Below are 24,583 nucleotides of genomic sequence, written 5' to 3'. Positions count from 1 at the left end.
GGTAGCAGAAGAACAAAAATAAAATGGACAAATTGAATTTTTTATAATCGAATGACAAAGCCTAATCTGTATATTTTTAATAGCAAATACTAAAATTTTTATAAATTTGTAAATTTGTAAAAAATATAAAAGCAATATTTCGATCAACCCTTTATAGCGGGTGCGTCTCAAAAGTGGCTCAACCCTACAACTATTTTTATTTTTTGAGTTAAAAAACGAGATTTGGTATATTAGTATATGACATAAATTAGGATTGATTGGCTTATTCAATTGTTTTCGGTCACTTCCTGTTTCACCGGAAATGACTACAACTTTTGATTTTTAAATGGCACCTTCGGTATATTTTTACTTTATTTGATTGAAAATGACACTCTGAATAGAATGTCAACTTTTGACATTTTCGCATATGGTTCATAGCGAAAATTTGACTCAAAATACCAAGTGTGTGGTATCAAATTATTCGTCAAGAAATGCTTTTTCCAAATATGCTAATGAACCACCCTGGTTCCATTTCAAAAAATTGAGATATATAATTAAAAATAAAATTTGGTCATTTTTTAACCGACCAGGACAAGACACTAAAAACATTAGATGATCAAATCTATTTTTCCAAGGCTCCTTGACTAAAAGTTAGTGATTTTAACATAGGCACTCTGGATTGAAATTTAATAGACGATTTTTTATTAAGTGAGAATGTCAAAAGTTGACATATTATATGTCATTCTATTCAGAGTGTCATTTTCTATCAAATGAAGTAAAAAAATACCGAAGGTGCCATTTAAAAATCAAAAGTTGTAGTAATTTCCGGTGAAACAGGAAGTGACCTAAAACAATTGAATACGTCAACCAATCCTAACTTAGGTCATATACTAACATACCAAATCTCGTTTTTTATCTAGTGAGGTGAGATGGCTGAAAAAAGTTTCACATCTGGCAACCAATGCGCCCTTTTGGATGCAGATAGTACATAGGTAAACGAGTCTAAAAAGCCCGGGACACAAATTTTTCTGGCCCTCTAGCGGTCTTGATGACGTCATCAAAATGGCCGCCAAAATTTTGAGTCACGCTTCTAGATTTCCCGTTATAACTCAATTTTCCTTTCCGATATTAACATATTTTTTTAGTGATTATGAATTAGGAGAAAACATGCTTCCCAACGGTGTATTTGGTTTTATAGTTTAAGTTCACAAAACCAAAAATATTTGAAATTTTATTATTTTTTTTTTTAATTTTAATTTTTTTCATCGCATTTTGCTAAATAACTTGAAATCAGTTACATTTAGCTAAAAACGTCTCATATACTTTTTTGTTCATCAGAGAATTACCTCTCTAGCGGTATATATGACTTCTATTTTGTCACAAAAGGTTTTTGACAATTTGCCAAAATATTGTAGCGTTACACATCTAGTCGTTATGGTAAAAACTCAATTTATATGTATAGATCCTGAAAAGTAATACAGCGACCTAATGACTATTTAACTATCAAATGTAATTGCTGTAATTTTTAATATATTTGTCAAAAAATATATCTTTTAGAACATATTTTAAACACCGCAGTTCCCTAAAAATGTCAATTTTGGAGGCAACTTGAAAAATGTAATAATACATAAGATTTCATTCAGTAACACTAAATCTCAACAAAAATTCCAAAAAAATTTAAGCAATTCTTATGTGTTAAAGAAAACAAGACACAATAATTGTTCCGGTTGGTAGCGATTAAAATGGTGAGGGAGGAGTATCCAGGGAAACATGTTCTATGTACTTATGAAGATCGAGTCCTCGCGTCAACAAATATGGATATATCAAGCATTTCTCCAGCCTCACACGAAGAAGCAGATGGTCTCATGCTTCTCCATGTTAAGCATGCAGTTGAAAGTGGACATACTCGCATCTTAATACGAACTGTAGACTCGGATGTGGTGGTTATTTCAATATCACTGTTCTCACAAATAAAAGATATTGATGAACTATGGATTGAGTCATGGTACAAAGAATACAAGGTATGATCGATAGCGGCTCCAATTTCGTTCAGTTCGCGCATACCACCTGTGACGTCACCAGGAAAATAATGAATAAATAAAAAATAAAGAAAGTTGACAGGAGATCTGCATTTTTTAGGGTTATAGCTGGTTATGGTTAAGAATTGTTTATTTTTAAGACTTTTTAGTTCGTTTAATTTAATAATTACTAAAACCAGCAGTTCCAAAAATATATTTAAAAATAATTATCTATTAACATGGATTTGGACGATAATAGGTAAGAATACTGAATTTATTTCTATATTCGGTATAAAATTGTTTATTAGGTTTTTAGTTTGCGATGTTTATGGTAAATAATTTTCATGTTCATTGCCTCTGAATTCACATGAGGACAGAGATGAGGATATCTATGGAAAAGTAACCACAAGAGGAATTGTTACATCATTTAAAAAATGTTGGGAAGTTGAAGTTTCCCATCGAAAAGTAGAAAATGCCAATGCAGATGAATGTATTGTAATTGTGATAGAAGTAATTCCAAGGGTGAAGTCTATTATAATTAGTGACCTGTGCTTCTTTTTATATGTAGATGTTTCAGGTTTTGAGAATAAATCGGTTGAACGAAACCCAAAATTTAGAGGAAGTATTTGCATACCCAGAATTGACCATCAAGGATTATATAGCTCAAATTTCCTTTAATGGTAGGCAATTATTCAATGCAAATTAACTTTTTAAGTGACTGAAATATTAAATAGTTTACAATATGGTATATCACTAAAAATATATTACTTTTAGGTACAATTAGTGCCCGATACATTTCAAAAAGTAGAATATTATTTTATATTAAATGAGGTGTTGTACCAACAATCAATTTATATTAATACCGGAGATTAAAAAATAACAGAATAAATAGTTCTTTTTTTTATACTACAAAAATAAACTATAGAATACAACAGTATTTAAAAAATAAATAAAAAGTTATGTCCCGGCCGAGATTCGAACTCCGGTCTCTCGCTTTCTAGCCCGACTCCTTACGCACTGCTCCACAGTAACTTGCATAGCGATAATTCAATGACGGTATATAAACAAAAAAAACAGGTTTATAACAATATCTTGACGATTTGAACTGGCGCGCGGAGAGTGCTGACCAATAGCGCCAGTTATCACCTGTGACGTAGCGACCAACCTGCGCAATATCATACCTTGTATTCTTTGTACCATGGGATTGAGTATGGTACTGGCAAAAACAGAAAATTCATTCTAATTCATGAGATTTGTGCCAAACTCTCACCGGCAATTTGTAATAATTTGTTGGCCTTTCATTCTGTTACAGGTTGCGACACAGTTTCCACATTTTGTGGCATTGGCAAAAAGACAGCTTGGAAAGTTTGGATGTCATTTCGTGAAATTGATTTTGTATAGCATCAGCTCTGTACAGGCACCTCTGACATTGAAGATAATTGTCATGATCTGTTGCAGCGGTTTGTTATTTTACTTTATGATCAAACTTCAGACCTTCGCAGCATAAATGAGTACAGATGAGTTTTATTTACAAGGAAGAATCGAGCAATCGAGAACATTCCTCCTACATCATATGCTTTAACCCAACATATGAAACGAGCTACATTCCAAGTCAGAATTTGGAGCAACAGTCTCGTTGCACAATACACGATACCTTCACCAACCGAGTGGGGATGGATACTAACTTCGGAAGAATCATACCGATCTGTGTGGATAACAATTTCAGAAGTTTCAAAACACTGTGTAGAACTTACCTCCTGTACTTGCCGCAAGCGATGTACATCTTGTAAATGTGTTAAAATGGGAATACGCTGTATAAAACTTTGTGTATGTAGTGCTGGGATAGTGATCGATAATCATAAGTGAACGGGTAATGCAAATCCTCTACTCTGGATATGACCTTCTGTAACTAATGTTTGAAAGCTACAATTATACTTTCAGTTTGCTTCATGTGTGCGATTTTAAAACGGAAATCAAAGTTTCGTCTACCGAAAAAAGCTATACTTTATTTACTTATTCATCAAAAATTAGTTATTAAATTTTTTGCTTTTCAGCAGATACAAAACCGCTGTATTACTTTTCTAAATCTATAAATTACATTGCTGCCCTAACGACTAGCTGTGCAGCGCTAAATTGTTTTGGCAGATTTTTAGCAACTGTTTATGATAAAATAGAAGATATATATACCGTTGTAAAGGTAATTTTTTTATGAAGAAAAAAGTATAAAACACATTTTAGCTACATATAGCGAATTTCAAGTTATTTAGAAAAATCTGACGAAAAAATTAAATTAAAAAGCATTATTTTTAAGTAACAAATTTTTGTTATTATAAACGTAAATAATTTAGTGAAATATACCATTAAAAAGCGCGTTTCCTCCTTTTATAATCACTAACAATATTTGTTAATATCGAAAAGTAAAAATTACTTATAGCGGGAAATATAGAAGCGTGTCTAAAAATTTTGGCGGCTATTTTGATTACGTCATCAAGACCGCTAGAGGGCCAGAAAAATATTTGTCCCGGACTTTTTAAACTTGTCTATCCATGTACTATCTAAATCCAAAATGGTGCGTTGGTTGCCAGATGTGAAATATTTTGGCATAATTTTAACCTAACATACCCCACTAATCTGAAAAAATAAAAAAGTTATAAAAGTGGGCCACTTTTGAGACGCACCCGGTATTCTCCTACCCTAATAAGAATTTAAAATTATTATAAAATAAAATAAAAAATATGAAGAAACACGTCTATGAGGATTTTTCACGAAAAATAACTGACCATTTTGAATTTTTCGAAATAAAAATTGATTTTTCTAAAGTTGTATTTAAAAAAACATAATATCTTGATGATATGGAGAGATTAAATTTTAAAGAACAAAAACACAGAAAAAAATCCAATGGTTCTCAAAATTTAAGCCGAAAATAATATATTTTTAAAATCTTCAAAGTAAAATAACTGTGTTATTTTAGACTTATTTGAAAAACGGCAAAGAAAAAATATCTTTCTTTTATCGGGACCTACAAATCCTAAAAATATTTGCACTTATTTAAGACTTTACCCAGTATAAACGAGTATAAAAATATTTTCTTGTTACAGGAATAATAGCAAAATGTGGGACCTGTTCAACTTTCTAATGCCAGTGTCCATGGTTGTAAATGTCGTAGATCCAAACTGTACCTATTTTCAAGATATGCTAATGGGGGAGCAATACTATATTTACAATAAAGTATATCCTCAAAATTACACAGCAGGAACATCATGCAAATGGGTGGCGAACAGCCCGCCAAACTCAAAAATTTTCCTATCTTGTAGCGATGTAATAATGCCAAAAGTAAGATCAAAATGTTCTTAATATATTTCAAATTATAAATTATAAAAAAATATTGAGAGTACTGTTAGTTTACGTACGTTATGGGAAAAAATAAATAAAATAGTTCATTTTTTTTCATGCATTATAGTCAGAAAACTGTAAAGAAGATCACTTAATTATTACTTCAAGTGGAGGAAACAATCTCACTGAAACTCACAGGTATTGTGGAGAGGGCAGTTTTTCCCTCATAACCAAGGGCAATAGTTTTACAATGAGTAAGTAAGTTTATAATCCTGCTAAAACATTCACCAATAAATGTACGTAGAGTTAAATTTCTGTACCGTAGAGGTAAACAGTCTTAAGTCCTGAAAATCAAAGGAAACAAAAAGAATTCTATCGTCTCATTTCACGCAACTGAAAGGTCTTATCATACAAGCTAAAATCTCACTACAGTTTCTTATGCAAACCTTACTGTAACTGATCTTATGCAAACCTTACTGTAACGTATAATAAAATTAATTTATTTACAACCACATATGTAATACTGACATTACTGACTTTTAAAAAATTTGAAAGTGTCAAATTATTTACATTTCTTCCCTCTACCATTTCCCTCACCCGTTTCCCTCACTCGGTTTTTCTTATTTCTCGCCTCATTTAATTAAGCAAACATTCTTGTAATATCTTTATTAAATACTTATCTAACATCAACAAAAATAAACAAGAAGATTAAGAATAATAATAGAAGATTTTAATACATTTATTTGTTGAAGGTAAAAATGCTAGACTTCTTTGGCTTAAAACCTACATTCTGGCGTTTTAAAAAAAGCGACGAGTTTGTGATATTTTGATATGTCAGTGTCAGTCTTTTCCCTTAATTCTAGCGTTGTCCGCATCATGCTGTACGTAGCCCAAAGAGTAGATGGCTTTTTCTGCCTTGCCATGTCTCTAAAATATGCCATCACGACTGTCTCCGAAGCAATATTCTGAGCTTTTCTTTCGGCACACCATTTTTCGTATACTTTCAATGCTATTTCATATCATCCCGTACTTTTCTCTGGAAGTAAATTGGCTTTTTGCAGCTTCTGTAAATTCTGGCGGAGTGCCAATATTAAAGTCGTCTTTTTTTTCCGACAACATTCTGGCTTTCTATGTTATATAAATTCGAAAAAGCGAACGAGAAATTCAAAACTGTCACTTAATTGTTTGTTTTGCTGTTGAAGGTTTGCGCCATAACAACAACAACCACTGGTACCGGTAACTATAAATATGGAAATGCCAAAACAGAAAACGACAAATTTTCGCTTTTTTTTTTCAAAATAAAATACTGTCCCTATTTTTTAATTAATCATGTGGTTGTAAATAAAATAGTATACAAATTTAGTTAATATAACAATATCAATCTCTCAACAGTAATGAAACACTTCCCTCCTCGGTATGTAATATACTCGTCCTATTATTAATATATTTACCTTTTTTTGTCGTTTTTCAATATTATTTAAAATAGATTTACGACTTTTACCTCTACGGTACAGATTTAGAATCAACAATAATATAGATATTACGGCTAAAATGGATACTTGGCTAGTTTTAAAACTACGAGCTATTTTGCAAACTAAATAAAAGCGCTGCTATTTTGAAAAAAGAACCTAACCGCCCATTCTTGCAAAACTGCAGACAACTTCACAACTGGTTAGTATGCAAACTATATTTATAAAATATGGTTAAGATGGAGATTTTACCTCAGTTCCCTAAAATGTATATACTTATCAGATAGTTTACAAAATTTATTGTTCTTGCTTGTTAATGTATCTACATACAGTGTTGGGTTAGTTTGGGTATTTTAATATCTATATTATACCGTATGATCGAGTAAAAACGGCGTCAGCGATATGACTATGAAATGAAGATCGCTGTCATTTTATATGTAAAATTATATAGGAAATGTCATCGATTCGTCATTTCATAGCCATCGCTGACGCCGTTTTTATTCGATCATACAGTATTATCAATATATTAGAATTTATTCTCTACCTACATTTGATGCTGAATGTTTTAGCAAGACTATAAACCACTTTAAAAATATTTCCTAATTCTTAAACTCAAATCTCTCATTCCATGATATTATTAATCAATGATATTTTTTAGATTTATTTACTTCAAGAGGCTCAGTCGGTGGTAGATTTTTATGTTCCATCACTTCAATTAAAGATAACATCATGCAATCTGACAGTGATTTTCAAAATCCGCCAGTTCATGTTGGCTGCCAGTGCGGATGGAAAAATGAGGTACCAATATAAAAATTAGTGATGAGAGAGACCGGTCTTGGTCTCGCTGCCTTGGTCTTGGTCTTGTATAAAAAGCAAGACCAAAACCAATATTAGTATTTGATCTGCAAGACCATGACCAAGATCGAGCATGAAAGGCTCTTGCGGTCTTGCATTTTTATTTTCGTTATAAGACATTACTTATTTGTTCTAAAGTATTGTTTTAATTCAAATTTGTTTTTAAAATCTTAAAGGAAGTGGGGGTACCGCAATACTTTATTTCACTTATCATCCAGTTGTATCAGCACACTACAGAATCAGTTAGAATATTGGCTTCAGCTTCAAAGGAATTTTTCCTTAAACAAGGAGTCAGACAGGGGTGTATATTGCCTCCTCAACTATTTAACATATACGGAAAATACATCATGACAAGGTCGCTAGAAACATGGGAAGGAGGCATTTCAATAAATAGCCAAAAATAAATAATCTACACTTTGCAGATAATACAGCACTACTTGCTAGCAGTCAAGAAGAGTTAATCAATTCAGTAAATAGGGTAGAAAACGAAAGTAATCGGCTCGGTCTGGAACTAAATACACAAAAAAAACAAAATCATGATAGTTGATAGGCAACATAACAACCATCCAAATATATGTCATATCGACCGCTTTGAAGTCGTTAAGTCATACGTATACCTGGGATCACTATTGACAAATACAGTCACATCGGAAAAAGAAGTGAAGCGTATGTGCAACATGGCGTCAACATGGTAGCTGTTGGGAGACTGACCAAGATCTGGAAAGACCGCCAGATTTCAAGAGCCATCAAAAACCGGCTAGTCAACTGTTTGGTACTCCCAATATTGACGTATGGCTGCGAATCGTGGACTCTCAGGCAGGCGAAAAGTAAGAAGATCGATGCTATCAAGATGTATTTTGTTATAGACGTATGCTCCGTATCCCATTGACTGAACGCCGTACAAACGTTTCCATTATAAATGAACTTAATATTACTAACAAGCTTTCCTGTAAAATCCGACTAAAACAACTAAAATATTTTGGACATATAATGAGGAAAAGTCCGGACAATATGGAAAGACTCATAATTCAAGGCAAGGTGGAGGGACGTAGACCACGTGACCGCTCTCCGACTCGATGGATAGACCAGATCACGACTAGCTGTAGCAAGCCAATGCACGATGTCATCGAGATGACAAAAGACAGAGGCGCATGAAGAAAAATCATCCATGATGTTACGCTGACCACTACACTCCCTAATGGGGGTCAGGACTGAAGAGAGAGATTGTTTTAATTGCGTTTTCCCGACCACTGCATAAAATTTTAAAGATATTATGCTGATTTATTATAATACAGGGTGTTTCAAAAAACATCTGCCATCCCTCGTAGAGAGATTCCTACCGTAAAAATAATATTTATTTTTCATATCAACATAGTGTCCGATTCTGATGCTTTGTTTCGTAGCTACAGGGTGTTAAACGTTTAATAATCATTCGATTTATTATAATTTTCTTCCAGGTACTTTTAGCGATTCAATTGAAATTTTGAGGGTAAAAGTTACTATAAGTGTTACATATTTTAACGCTAAAAAAGTGTCAATAAATTCATCAGGGACGTGCATACGGGTTATCACTGGAATATTAAAAAAAAACATATGCGCCATTGACTTTTTTCTTTTGATAGTAAAATTGTGTAGGCCGTTTATTAATGCCAGTCAAAATATACCTCTTGATATTTTGCCGAATTCGGCCTCCTTGATAAGATAAACGCAATTTTATTAATAAAAAAAATCGTCAGATAAATATGCTGATAATTTCTTTCATTAAAGTTTTATTTGCATTAAATTACGAAAATTACTGTATGATCGAAAAAAAATCGGTAGTAAAAATCTATTTAAAAAAATGCAGACTTGTAAGAGCATTGCAGCAACACTAAGACTGAAACTAAGACTACTTATTAACTCCAAGACAAAGACACCAATACCAAGGAAGTCTTGGTCTTGATCTTGCATTTGCTCATCACTAAAAAAGTACTTAATTTTTTTTATTGCTTTCAAACATCGAAGCTGTGTCTAAGCAAAATTAATACGCAACAATTTCCTCTTAAAGTCTTACAACTTTCAAAATTAAGTTCTGTAAAAAAATATCTTTAATCACAATCAATTAAATGACTTTAAAAAATGGCCAATTCTGATTTTAGAGAAGGATAGTAGGTGGACAAGAAACACAGGTTAATGAGTATCCCCTCATGGCTGGACTAGTTGACAGAACCGAAGAAGTACATGTCTACTGTGGAGCTACGATAATTTCAAACAAGTTTGTTGTTACCGCAGCTCACTGTGTTCAGAGCAGAGATCCCAGCAATCTTTTACTTCTTGTAGGAGATCACGATTATGATACAGGTAAGGTTTGTGCAAAATAATTTTAAATGCCATTATTAAATGATTATATCACTTTAGGTAGCGAAACTGACTATGCAGCCATTTATAGCATTGTAGCTTACGAGATGCACCCAAGGTATATGCCCAGCACATTTATGAACGATATTGCTCTAGTGAAAACTGATAAAATCAACTTTAACGATAATGTTGGACCTGCATGTTTACCGTTTAGGTATACATTTGACAGTTTCGAGCATGAGACAGTAACTTTGCTAGGTAAAATATAACAAAGTATAGGAATAAAGGGTGTTTGAAAAACATGTGCCAACTCTCGTGGGGAGGCTCTTCGCGTAAAATTAATATTTATTTCTCATATCAGCATAGATAGGTCCGATTCTGCTTTGTAACAGTGTGTTAAAGTCATAATATTGTTTCGATTTATTATAATATTCTTCCAAGAACTTTTAGCGATTTAAATGAAATTTTGAGGGTGAAAATTATTATAAATGCCACATATTTTAAAGCTAAAAAAATGTCGACATATTCATGAGGGACATGCATTTGGGTTATCACTGGAATATTTTTCTATATTGTACGCCACTGACTTTCTTTTCTCTTGTTAGCGAAATAGTGTAAGCCATCTAATGCCGATTAAAAGTTGTCTGTTGATATTTGGTCGATTTCAGCCTCCTTGATGAGATAAGTGCAATTTACTTATTTGCTTTGATCCAAATCTATATACAAGGCTAATAGGAATCTAATATCGTTAACTTGTGAAAATTTTAAATAAGTAGTCATTGATTCTTCATTAAAAAATATGAACAAAAGTAGGAACTTTTTATAGGACTAAACATGGATATGGAAATGCATGGTTTTAAAGTTACAGGATGTCAAAACATTTTAAAATGAGGTGTCTTTTGTAATTATCTTAAATACCATTATATTTTTATTTTAATTTTCTGTAGGTTGGACTAACAGTAATAATAACTAATAGATAGTAATAATATTTAAAAATGCATTAGATGAAATAAATAATTTATTCATGTTATTTTTATTTTAGTTTTATTAATTATGATTAATAAAATTCGTTTATCTGATCAGCAAACCGAAATCGACAAAATATCGAGATACTTTTAAATGGCATTAAACGGCCTACACAATTTTGCTGTTAAAAGAAAAAAGTCAGTAGCGCACATATTTTTTTTCGCAAAATATTCCAGTGATAACATATATAAAAAGTTTCGAAATATTCAATTCGCTAGGTAAATATTGTCTTGCAATGTTTTTGCTTCGGCAATAATGACTTTCAATCCCTCTCAAATTCTTAATAAATTCTATTACGCTGCTTCTACGACCCTTATATTTAACTAATTTTCTGTCACCTCCTCGATTTTCTTTGGGAAGCTGTCCAGTTAAAAGATGATCCTTAGCAATTTTTTTCAATCTATCTTTTGACACATCCAAGATACCCATAAAGGCTGCCTTGCAAACTTGTAATTGAAAATCGTGTGTGTCACATAGTTTAACAAAGTACTGTGTAGTCACACCTTTTCTGCTGCTATTTTTCTTAACACATCTGCTTCGTATAGGCTTTTTTACAGACATAAATTTAAGTATAAATGCATCTTGTGAACTTTTTGTTTGATTCGAATAAAAATTTTCATGAAATACACGAATATCTTTCATTGATAAATTATGGCAACGGTATGTCTTCCCGTTATGCCCACATACTGGGAATTTAGGCAGTCTTTTGGCTGCTTATATGTGCATATGGGTTGTGAACGTGCGTCCCCGATAAATCTGTGGACACCATTTTAGCATTAAAATATGTTCCACTGATAGTAAATTTACCCTCAAAATTTCATTCCAACCACTAAAAACACTTGGAAGAAATTTATAATAAATCGAAAAAAGAAGAAGACTTTATCCCCCTGTAGCTACAAAAAACAGCAAAATCGGACCTATGTTGATATGAAAAATAAATCTAATTTTTATGTCAGGAATATCCCCACGATAGATGTTGATATGATGATTTGATGGCACATGTTTTTTGAAACACCCTGTATACTTAAGTTACTTATAATAAGAAATATGTAAAATCAACCGCAGACAAATTATAATACAAATGAATTTTTGTAGGTTGGGGACAAACGGCATTTTCTGGGCCACTGTCACACGCACTGCAAGAAGTTAATGTAGATGTTATTAGTAACGTCGAATGTTCTATGCGAGAAGATATCGATATCGTCAGTAACGAAATCTGTACTTATGCAGAGGGAAAAGATAGCTGTCAAAGTGATTCGGGTATAATATCAGACAAATTATATAAACAAACCAAGTTGTACACAAGTTAGATACCCAAGATATAAATCTAAACAGAAAATTGCTAGTTTGCTGCTTATTTACTAAAATAATTTATTAACCAAGGTCGTATATATTATTATCTTACAGGAGTCTTAAATAAGTGCAAATATTTTTAGGGTTGGTATATCTCGGTAAAAAGAAACACATTTTCTCTTTATCATTTTTGAAATAAGTCTAAAATAACCGAGTTATTTTACTTTGAAAATTAAAATAATATATATTTTTTGGTTAAATTTTGAGAACCACTGGGCCTTTTATAGGTGTTCTCTCTTGTAAATTTAGTTATGTTGCCATATTAACAAAATATTATTGTTTTTGATTAAAAATTAAAAAAACATCCAAATTTCTTTCAAAAATTCCAAATATTTAATATTTATTTTCCCGAAAAAAAAACCTTTTATAGACGAGTTTCTGGGGTCAAAATATACCTACTACCCCTAAAAATATTTGCACTTATTTAAGACCCCACATTGTATAATAGTCATATTATTTCATTAAATTATATGCAATGCTAACTCACAATTGAAAAATCATGTACGTCACTTTTCGGCTTTCAAATTCGACAAATCGCATCGACAAACCGCATCTACGAATAGTGACCAAATAGTGACTATCTGTGGTAAAATCAAACTGTAACGGTTTGTTTACATTTTGCTTGTATATGTTGGTTAGTCTATATTATACATGTCTAACATCAGTGAACAATGATCAATATTCAGCATCAAGTATTAAAAGCATTTAAGTTTTGTTTCAAGACTTCCCTTTTTAAATTAAAATGATAAATCAATAATTATAAATTTGACAAATGTCAAATAAAATTATTTAGAGAAGTTTCATAAAAAAAACAATAACTAAAATATTTACTTAAAATAATACTGATTTCCTAATTCCACAGGAGGGCCATTGCTTTGGCAAAACCAAGCAAATAAAAGAGTATTTTTGGTGGGTATTATATCTCATGGCAGAGGCTGTGCCACGAAGTATCCAGCTGTCAACGTCAGGGTAACATCGTTTTTGGAATGGATACAAGAAAGAACAGGTTTTATTTTTTTGCTAGATTTACAATTAATAAAAAAATTATAAATATTTTAGGGGTGGTATATTTCGACTCCAGAAAGACGCCTATAAAGTTTTTTTCGCGAAAATTGCATTTTTGAAAATTTGGAATTTAAAAAAAATGTGGATTTTTTTTAATTATTAGTTAAAAAAACATAATATCTTTATAATATGGCAACATGGGTAGTATATTAAATTGATAAGAAAGAAAAGCCAAAAAAGATCCAGCGGTTCTCAAAATGTAAGCGAAACAATTGTTTTTAATTTCCAATGTAAAATATCTCGGTTATTTTGGATTTGTGTGAAAAACGAAAAGAGAAAATATGTTTCTTTAATCGAGATCTACCAGCCCTGAAAATATTTGCACTTATTTAAGACTCACCCTGTGTCGTATAATTTTTAACAAAAACATAATATTTATTTTTATTTTAGGTGAATATTTTTGCTCCGTTTGATAAAAAATCAGTTTAGGAATATACCATCACATCCGGATCTCAAACAATTATATTTGTTAAATTTTGTTAATTATTAATTGTTATAAATACAGCATTTAAATAAATACACTGGCATACAAAAAGTATCGCATACATATAATTTGCCATTTAACTATATATTTTTTAGTTTTGTAGCGCACTGTGTATTTTGCTTTCTTTATATTTGTACTTTATATAGCAAGGAAATAAATACAAAATAAAATAAATACTTTGTCTGCTTTTTGAAAAAACTAAACATTCTAAAATAAATGTCTATTTGCTCCTTTGGTTGCAAAGTTTTAGTAGCTAAAATTAAGTTAGTAATTAAAATTATGTTCTGTATGGTTAGTCTTCCAGCACAGTTTGAATCCTTTCTTCCCATTGATTCTGCATGCTTATCCCCTTTAAGTTTTCGGGAATATATCCTCGTACCTTTTGAGTTGTCCATCCGGTTTCCTCTTACCGTCTACAAGCTCACCGTAAAGAAGGGATTTTGTAGGCAGTTTTCTTGCATCCTTCGTACGTGACCAGCCCATATTAAGCGGGATTTAGTAAACATGACTTCTTCAACGCTCTCTCAGCTAGCTTTTTCTAGGATAGATATGTTTGAGACATGGTGGAACCGTTTGATTTTTAAGAGTTATCTAAGGTGTCTTTGTTGCAATTTGTTTAATGTGTTCATATGCCGGAGGCACGGTACCCCATAAGTTTTCGCTTCAAAAATTAACTTAGACAATCTGGAATACAGATTTAGAATATCAGTCATGGCACCCATGTTAAATAGAGAGTACCGGAGAGCAATTTGTAAGAGAGCGCGCTGGATGCGAAATAGATATACGGACAAATTTACTTTTTACTGAAGAATCAACAGTATTGCTTATATAGTCAAGTACGGTATGGCTTAATAGCACTGATTGTGGAATAGATAGATATTTTGGAGTAACATGTTGATCCTTTTACCCCTCAAATTCGTGACGGATTCACGCTAATGCATGATATTGTTCGTCCACAGTCAGGTAGGATTTTTCGATACTGTGATGACATCAGTACTTTGATGACATCGAAACAGAGTAAGTAAACATACGAGTAGTGATGAGAGTCCGGTTTTCAATTTTCTTTGCGGCTGCGCTAAATAGATTGTCTATCTGTCCTATGAAGATGCGAAGTTGCCACTGTTGCCATTTATCAAATATCTCTATTATATACTCTATTTCAAGTATGCCTCAGGCAACGAATCATTTTTTTAATTTATTAGCTGTAAGATATTTTATACATTCAAATTTAGAAATAGGGATTAGGGATTAAACAAAACCAAAGAAAAAACATGTATAAAACTTTATAATTAACTCCACTTCAAATTATGCGCAGTGTATACCATGTTTACAGGACCACTTAGAGAGAAAGAAAATTTGGTCCCACTACATCAAAAGGGCGGACGGTTTCTGTCGCTACTCGTCGGTTTACGTACTCTGATACTCTGATCGAAATACAAGTTTTTGAGTGACCCGCATGAGATGCACACCGAAATTGGTGATGGGATAACTCGAGCGAAAATTTTCTCGAGGACTCGTTTATTGAAATAACCGACATCGCTCGATTATGAACGAGCGATGCAAGTGACGAGTTACGAGCGACGAACGCAAGCGATCCTAGAATGAAATAAATCGAAATCCGATTTTAATGTGACATACTCGATAAAAAGCCGAGCGAATTTTCTAAATAGGTACATTGCAAGTAGCAAATTTATATGACGCCGTATATATATTTATCCGTTGCGTATCTGAGGGACAAACCTTTACGACCTACATCGACAATGCTTTGAAATAAACTAAATCAAGCGAATCGCTCGCAGCTTGCTACTTGCCATTCAACACCGAAAGAATATGTGCCCTGCGCACGCAACTTACTGCTTGGCGTTAACGAGTACTTACAACAAGCGACGCGCGACGAGTGAAAAACCGTATTTTTAAATACGAGAGTGATATTTCGCTCGAGCGATCACTCGGTTATTGCAATCGCTTGAAACTCGAGTACTCGATTATTGAAATTAATCGGTTTTCCCATCACTAATCGAAATCCAATACAGCATGTATAGGACTACATTCATAGGTTTGTACTTGCTCGTAATGTATGCCAGTAGATTTTCAAGAACTAGAAAAAGCCTTGAGGGAAAAATGGAATAACTTAGAGCAGGACTATATCCTCAGATCAGTTGAAAGTCTACCCAACAGAACGCCGTGCAGTTATAATATAGTATTTATCTATAAAAAACAACAAACATTTATCTATAATCATAAAAAATAACGATTTAACTTAAAGAGTGTTCCAAAAAAATAACGAACTAAAAAAATCGAGCGGCATAATAATAACTTATGAGATACGTTTTGTGCGCAGTGTACTTTACTATTAATATTATATCTTTCTGTTATTAGTATTATATCTTTATGTTAAAATTAATTTATTGTTTTACAAAATATATAAACTTTTACCTTGAGTATTATCAGTTTTCAGTATTTCTTCCCTCACGTTTTCATGCTATATATAATTTTTAATAACGGTAATTACGTAGGTATATATTCCTAAAAAATATGGCGAATTGCCTTTTACAGATAGGTACTTTAATATTGCTATTTAGTAAAAAACAACAATGGGTAAGTACCTATCTAGTTATGAGTTGTTTCAACATAAAGACGCACAATTGTTTTATCTGATCCACAATTGAAGACGTGAAGTAAATAATGTTCTAATCACATTATTTCCATATAAACAACATTTTTTGTTACATAATCAATGTATAAGAATGGACAGTGTCTGTGTTAAAATAAATCATTGCAATTGATAGCCACTTGGCGCTTTATATATGTTGTTGGTTATGCAACTTAGGACATTTTACAAAGAAAAAAAATGAGATTTTTTGGCCTTCGAATATTATTTACTTCAAGTCTTCAATTGATCACGGATCACACTAGAATATTGCATATCATAATCAATATAATATTATTATTTAGTCGTGTCTTTTGGAGATGACTTACTTTGGAGTCTCTTACTACTAAACTTGAAGTTTACTTTTGAAATTTCCTCTTTACCGCCAAAACCATTTTTTGAGCACTATCCTTTCATAAGCTATATTTTCACTGTATTACAACTAAAATGTTCAATAAAAACTCATTTTTATTTTTATTTTAATTAATAATTTAATTTTATTTCATAGTGGGTCAATGAACTGTAGGTATTTAGTTTTTGTTTGCAGCGATTTTATTGATATAATTTTGGCATCAGGTAAACATAATATTTGGATGAGAATAATAAATACTTTGTTTATTTAATTCTTAGGTATTATATGTATATTGTTTCTGAAGCTTTTTATCAGAGGTCCTTAATAACTGCTTTTAAAAATTTTATTGAGTGTCTCCAGTAACAAAACAAATATTTATTGCTATAAAATTTTATATGAAATTCATAAATAAATATTAGTGTGGGAGCAATACAAAAATAAAGCTTAAGTATATTTTACAGATAAATGACTAATTAAATAGAAAAATATTTGAATGCATGCTTACAGCTTTATGTTACTTCGTATTCGGATGAAAATTTTATTTTTTAAATAATTTAGGAAAATAACTGAAAACTAAAATGAAAGAAAATAATTTTAAGTTTGTGTTATTTTCTTAAAAAATCACTAAAATTTATGAAAATAAGTTATTTTACCTCTTCTGTTAGATCTAATATAATTACGTCCTTTTTGAGTTTAAGCTTACTATAATATTATGCAAAATAAATTTTATTTTCTATTTTTATCAAAACATAATGATAATTAAACAACATGTTTAAATTCACTATTAAAGTTGTTACTATGTTACTATCAGTTTTTAGCCATTAAATAAAATTATATTATTTTAAATATCTCCCGAAAACTTCAAATAGGCATTCAAATACGAAGTTTGGGTGAAAATTTGAATTTTTGATATAAGTTACTTTGAAAGATCTAAAAATGAATTGCAAAAGATTTTTTTTAAATTCACCCCCGAGAAGAAGCGAAATAAATAAATAAAATAATTTAGGACTAGAAACACCAAACCAAAAAGAAAAACTAAGTAAACATCAAAATTAACCTAGATAGGGTGGCTAGAATCTATAAAATAATTTCATTTATTTCAAAACTTCATATTAGAAGGTCTATTTTCTTGAACTAAATAATTATCTTCTTTAGACATAAAGCCATGGGCAATATTTGTGTTTTGGTTGTGTACTGGTAGAGTTTTTTGTGATACTCTATGTAATTATGAGCAAGATGTAGTACCTGGTGTGGTACTAGTTTTATATCCTAGAAACTATTCAGCCGGAGCAGATTGCTTCTGGAGATTCAGATCTGCTATAGGAACACATGTGTACTTATCCTGTAATATAAATATTCCTTTGGTAAGGAGTTACTTACGAGTCATTCTATGGAAGACGTCTAAAAATGTTCATAACCAACTTAAGTCGTTAAATTACACAGCCACATAAAAAAAGAAAAGTGGGGTATGCTTTTTACCAGATTATTATATCCTATAGTATTTTTCGACGCTGAGCATGAATCCGCTATCAGAATTACGCTATCACATCTCATTTCCCTTTTAACCTCAAAAACTTGGTGAAAATTGAGGAAAATGTAGGTAGTAGAAAAAAGTCAATTTTTTTTCTTAAGTATAACACTATAACCTAATGTAAGTGGGCATGATAAACTCAAAACATCCTTCAGAATTGAGCTAGCATGTCTCATATTTTTTCTAACCTCAAAAAACCTACCGAACAAGTCATGATTTTCTAAAATCGCACGAATCTTAACCAAAACCGGTATTGGGCGGTTTTTGGGTCGTTGATCATGAATCTGACGTGGGACGTGGGGTTGGCAAAATTCAACATGGCGATTTCAGATTCGCGATTAACGACCCATTTGACTTCAGATTCGCCATAAGGGACCTAAAAAAGTCCCATATACTGATTTTGTTCAGCTCCGTGTTTTTTTTTAAATTCGCGTCGGCCATATTTCATCAGCCATTTTGAATTTTGCGAATCCGACGTCAGATTCATGATCAGCGACCTAAAAAACCCTATGCCGGTTTTGGTTAAGATCCGTGCGATTTTGGAAATTTGCATCTGTCATATTGGATCCGCCATTTTGAATTCTGCCAATCCCACGTCAGATTCATAATGAGCGACCCAAAAAACCGCCCTATACCGGTTTTGGTTAAGATTCGTCCGATTTTAGAAAATCATGACTTGTGGTAGGTTTTTTGCGGTTAGAAAAAATATGAGATATGCTAGGTCAATTCTGAAGAGTGTTTTGACTTTATCAGGCCCATTTACATTAGGTTATAGTGTTATACTTAAAAAAAAATTGACTTTTTCCTACTACATTTTCCTGAATTTTTATGGATTTTCACCAATTTTTTGAGGTTAGAAAAAAAATGAGATATGAGCCTAATTTTGATAACGGATTCGTGCTCTGCATCGAAAATACTATAGAATATGATGGTCTGGTAAAAAGCATACCCCACTTTTCTTTTTTTTGTGTGGCTGTGTTATTTATCAAGTTTCAAAATTAATTAATCTCTTATATTTATATCTATAAAATTATATGTGTTTTAAATAAACAGTTATTCCATCAGTAAAACTAATCATCAAAAACTGCACGTGAAAATTGCAAAAAGAACATTAAATCCAAAAAAGTATATCCAATAAGAGGATATAAAACAGTGATGAGTCTAAGATCTGGCTGCAGGACCCTCATCGTATTTTGAATCAAAACCTAATTTTTACATATATTAATGAAAAGGAGAATACAGGGTGCCAATCAAAAAGTTGCCGCAACTATGTTTAATTAATATTAATAATAACTGATTTTGGAGACAACCTTCATAAAAATTTTTTGATCAAAATCATTTATATGTCAAATTGAAGTTATTTTTATTCTGGGAATGATGTTATAAGGGTGCCTTTCAAAAAGTTGCCGCAAATAGGGGTTGCCATGGTTCAAAGTTTTCATAGGGTTCTGGTAACAGTGCGTCGGGCATTTGTAGATCCTAAAATAAAAAACTGAAGAATTTTGTATACGTGCCAACCAAAATATAACATATATATTAGGATGTATTTCAGGAAAATATTTTAACTTCTACAGAGTAACCCAAACAACGAAGAAAAATAATTTTATATTTTAGATAGTTTAGTATAGAATTTTGAACACCCTGTATGGTTTAAGATTACGGTATATATATTTATAGTAAAGTAAGTACAGACCAACAATAGTAAATATTTAGGTAGTATAGTTTTGATTTCAGAGCATTTATTGTATTTTTGTTTTTTTTTAAGGCTGAAAACACTTTTTTTATTTAATTATTAATATCTTTAAAACTATCGAAAAATATTTAATAATATCTTAGGATTATGTAAAGTGACCAGAAAGGATGCCAAGAATGCAATACTATACGGGGTGTTTCATTTAAAAAAAAAATGTCCCCAATCCACTCACACTTTTTTGAGCCACCCTATAGAAGTTAAAATATTTTCCTGAAATACTTCCTAATACATTAGAACTTTAGGTTGCAAATTCTTAAGATTTTTATTATAGGAGCTACATATGTCCGACGCACTGTTGCCGGACCCGTATGAAAAACTTTAAACCATGGCAACCCTTATTTCCAGCAACTTTTTCATAGGCACTCTTATAATATCATGCATAGAATAAAAATAGCTTTAATTTGACATATAAATGGTCAAAAAAATTTATGAACGTAATGTCGTCTCCAAAATCAGTTATTATTATTATTAATTAAACATAGTTGCGGCAAATTTTTCGTTGACACTCTGGCAAAAGTGTCTTTTCCTATTCATAAATATACGTAAAAATTAGGTTTTGATTAAAAATATGATGAGCGTAATAATCCTGCAGCGGGATCCTGTACTATATGACGTGAGTGACGTCCGTCATTTTAATTCACAGATAAATGTTATTTTCTGACATTTATTGGATGTTGTCTGTCGGAAGCTTCCGTGACGCGCTGGACAGACTATATCTCATACATTACCATGGAATGACTCTACATCTATTTATAAAAGTTTAAAAATACAACGATTGAGTTTTAGACAACTAACTGCAGCCAAGACATTTTGACAGTTTGGAAAAGTGGATTAGAATATAGTAGTCTTGGTGATGGATATTGTGGAAAGCAATATTTTTCCATCTTCAGTGAAAACGAGATATTAGCTATCGGTAGGTATTCTAAAACATAGTATACGTTGTTTAAAAGTGGTAGGCAATTATGAAATAAAATATCTTCCTAGACTAAGGTCTAGTATAATTTTAACAAGTAAATATACAGTATTTATATTATTTATACATACGGGGTGGCGCCTCTCATACGACGCGGAAGCTCCAAAGAGAACGACAGTTTATATTAAAATGAAATTTTGTGAGCATATGTAGGTTAGTTTAGAGCATTTTTCAAAATTATAGTAATTAAAACTCACCTTTATTTTTCTTTTAGAATCCAAAAAATCAATTAATATATAGGATGTTCCATTACAAAAAAACAAAACTTTGATGTGTAACTTTTTCGGGGACACCCTGCAGAACTCTCTATATTTTTAAAAAATAGTCTAAATCAACCTACCTATGGTTCAAATTTCGTCCTACATACACAAAATTTCGTCGTATGGGAGACGTCACCCTGTACATATTATGCATATATGGATATTGGTATACATACTTGTAAAATGATCGTGTAAAATTCATATTAAAGACAGTAAAGACACTGTTAGCTGTCAGTCTAAGAAGAAATGGTATTTTATACTATTTACAATACTTTTGTTTATTATAAAATAACATATAGGAAGTTTCAAAAAGTGCCATCTCTCATGGAGGGATTTTACACGTGAAAATATGATTTATTTTTTATATCAACATACATACTTTTGATACTTTCTATCGGTCGAAATCAAACTTTTCTAAATAAGTAGTATTTTGAAATTTATATAATGTTTATTATAATTATTAATCACGTTATTTTATTATTTAGTATCATATTGCTAAATGTATTAGTTATATTTTTTGTGTTATGTTTTTATAGGTATTTGCATATTTCATTGAAAATGTTAATTTTTTTTCTAATTTAGTGAAGTCGGTTTCGAGGTTGGTTGATGTTGTTTGATGTAATTTTTAAGCTACCTACATATGTGTTTGTTTTTTTTTCGCTTGTGTTCATTATTTGTGTTCATGTTTACCTTCTCATGACTTAATAATTTGATATTAATTTCATTTGAAACTCAATTTTTTATCGGTTTTACCTTTGAGAACCATCCCTTGCTTGCTAATTAACGAACTCTACAATCGATGAACGAAAATATTTTAGTACGGTTCTAAAAATTCTTATTAATATTACCCTTATTACCAAGAATAGGGTTCAGATCTTTTTGGCCATCACAGAACCGTGTAACAATAAATAAAAATTATTTTTTTTGTTACGTGAGAAAGTCCTTGCTTATTGTTCTTGCTTCTTTTCTTTTTAGAATTTCCTATAATATTTATTATGTTATGTTTTAATAGATATTTGTATTTTTCATTCAATTTTAGGGCTTTTGTCTCAAATTCAGTTAAAGTCGGTTTATGTTGTTTGATGTGAAATTTAAGTTACCTATACTTTTTTCTTTACTTGTGTTTATATCTGTGTTCATGTTAATTTTTTCATGATTGATTACTCAATAATTTGGTATTATTTTCATTAAAAATCTCAATTTTTTATCCATTTTACTTTGAAAGACCATTCCTTGCTTTCTGATTGATGAACTGCACCACCATTGAACAAAAAATAGTCAGTACCGAAAGTACCGAAGAAACCGGGAAATCCCCATTCCTAAGAGGCGCGGTACCGAAATTCCCGGTTCCGAAAAACAGCTCCGGTTCCGCAAACCCTATTCTGCATCCAAGTTCATAGGAAGATTTTTTCATATTTTTGATGAGACATAAACTACTTATTTAAACTTTGGCCAGTTAATAACATTAAAAAATTGTATAGCTTGCTCTTAGTTTTGGACTCGCGGTTTTCTCTCTCAAGAGATCTGATCAAGGATTCAGTCTCCTTCGACAAAATATCAAGAGACGAGTTTTAATCGGCATTAAACGGCCTATACAATTTTGCTAACAAAAGAAAAGAAGGTCAGTGGCGTATATGTTTTTTTTTGGAAAAATATTCCAGTCATGACCTATATGCACGTCCCTGATGAATCTGTCGACACTTTTTTAGTACTAAAATTTGTGTAACACTTATAATAACTATTACTCCCAAAACTTGGTTCGAATCACTTGAAACACCCTGTATAATCCCTCTAAATAGTTTCGACTAAATAGTACAACGGTGTTAGAAAGCCCATATTTGATGAAATCGAGGGAAGAAATTTCTCTGATAATAATAATTTCTTGAATATTTTCATCATAATCCAATTAACCATGGTCTTAATATTCCAAAGTAGTATCATTTCCTTATAGGTTTAGTTTCGTCCTGGAATTCGCCAGGTGGTGAACTAAATTGTGAAATAACGTCAATTAGAAATGAAACAGAACCCGTACCTGACTGGAATACAGGATGTGACTGCGGGATGGAAGGGATGGTAAGATGTTGAAGTTTATTCTAAATATAAGTTATTCAATATATGGAAATTGGAATAATTCAATGTCTTTCAATTTAGAATTTTCAGTTAGAAATCATTAAAATAGCACGTCATTTTAAAAATTATTGAAGCACAGGGCGCTACCCTATTATTACTATTAAAACGTCGGCAATGAGTGGTGCACAATAATTATTTTACAATTACAAATGTGGTTTATCTTAATGTTAGTTATAATACCCATTAACAGCATAGATCTGTCAGCAGTTATTAAAAAAAGCTTTGCATATATAACTTAAATAAAATAGACATTAAGACTTTCTTAATTCAAATTTTAAACTTATTAAACAAAATAGTTCCTAGTGTTTGGTAATTAACACTAACAACTACTGTATGATCGAGAAAAAACGGCGTCAGCGATGGCTATGGAATGAAGATCGCTGTCATTTTAAATGTAAATTTATATGGGAAATGTCATTGATGTTCATTTCCCAGCCCACTGGACGCCGTTTTTTTTCGATCATACGGTATAATTGACCAAGGTAACCTATTGTTGTATAAAACTAATTGGCAGAAAAGATAAAACTTCAGACCATAACTGAAAAAGCCAATAAAAATATATAAGGTTTTTGAGTAAAGTATTAGTTCCGTTCAAAAAATAATACAATTGCATCATACTAAACCTTCAATAATAAATTTTCTAAATAATACTAAATACTAAATTTTCTTAATTAACAATTTAAGAAATACCGTTTGACAGTTTACTCTTGTATTGAATACACTGTCATATGGTATTTCTTTGTTGCTTCATCTGTCTCATACTCATAACATATCTACCATTCGGATTATTTGTTGGTTATTTTATATTTTGTATCCATTCTTGTAACTGATTTTACAGGGTTCTGGACCTATGAATAGCATTGATGAGCCTTGTTTAACCACTTTATCTGCCTTTGTGTTTCCTTTGTAACCTTCGTATCCCGGAACCCAGCCATAATAAAATGGCCATTTCCTCCTAATGTATTTAGAGTACGCACACTAGCCTAAAATTAACCTCTGTTGAATCAAACGCCTT

General features: G+C 31.5%; 1 protein-coding gene across 1 annotated transcript in view; it reads left to right on the top strand.

Moving 5' to 3' along the window:
- LOC115874198 overlaps window positions 1-24,583 on the top strand; it is a 130,853-nt gene that overhangs the window by 96,110 nt on the left and 10,160 nt on the right. Inside the window, exons 2-13 of the mRNA XM_030889294.1 lie at window positions 5,096-5,330; window positions 5,458-5,584; window positions 7,458-7,597; window positions 9,793-9,994; window positions 10,052-10,249; window positions 12,113-12,277; window positions 13,233-13,376; window positions 13,826-13,842; window positions 14,879-14,936; window positions 18,077-18,285; window positions 20,992-21,118; window positions 23,390-23,511. Coding sequence (XP_030745154.1) covers window positions 5,109-5,330; window positions 5,458-5,584; window positions 7,458-7,597; window positions 9,793-9,994; window positions 10,052-10,249; window positions 12,113-12,277; window positions 13,233-13,376; window positions 13,826-13,842; window positions 14,879-14,936; window positions 18,077-18,285; window positions 20,992-21,118; window positions 23,390-23,511 — 1,731 coding nt within the window. The 5' untranslated portion in view covers window positions 5,096-5,108. The remainder of the gene's footprint in view (window positions 1-5,095; window positions 5,331-5,457; window positions 5,585-7,457; window positions 7,598-9,792; window positions 9,995-10,051; window positions 10,250-12,112; window positions 12,278-13,232; window positions 13,377-13,825; window positions 13,843-14,878; window positions 14,937-18,076; window positions 18,286-20,991; window positions 21,119-23,389; window positions 23,512-24,583) is intronic.

The sequence above is a fragment of the Sitophilus oryzae genome, unplaced genomic scaffold (assembly GCF_002938485.1).
Source record: "Sitophilus oryzae breed Bouriz unplaced genomic scaffold, Soryzae_2.0 scaffold_1242_pilon_pilon, whole genome shotgun sequence".
Classification (NCBI taxonomy): Eukaryota; Metazoa; Arthropoda; class Insecta; order Coleoptera; family Curculionidae; genus Sitophilus; species Sitophilus oryzae.
This window is presented reverse-complemented; position numbering and strand designations above follow the sequence as displayed.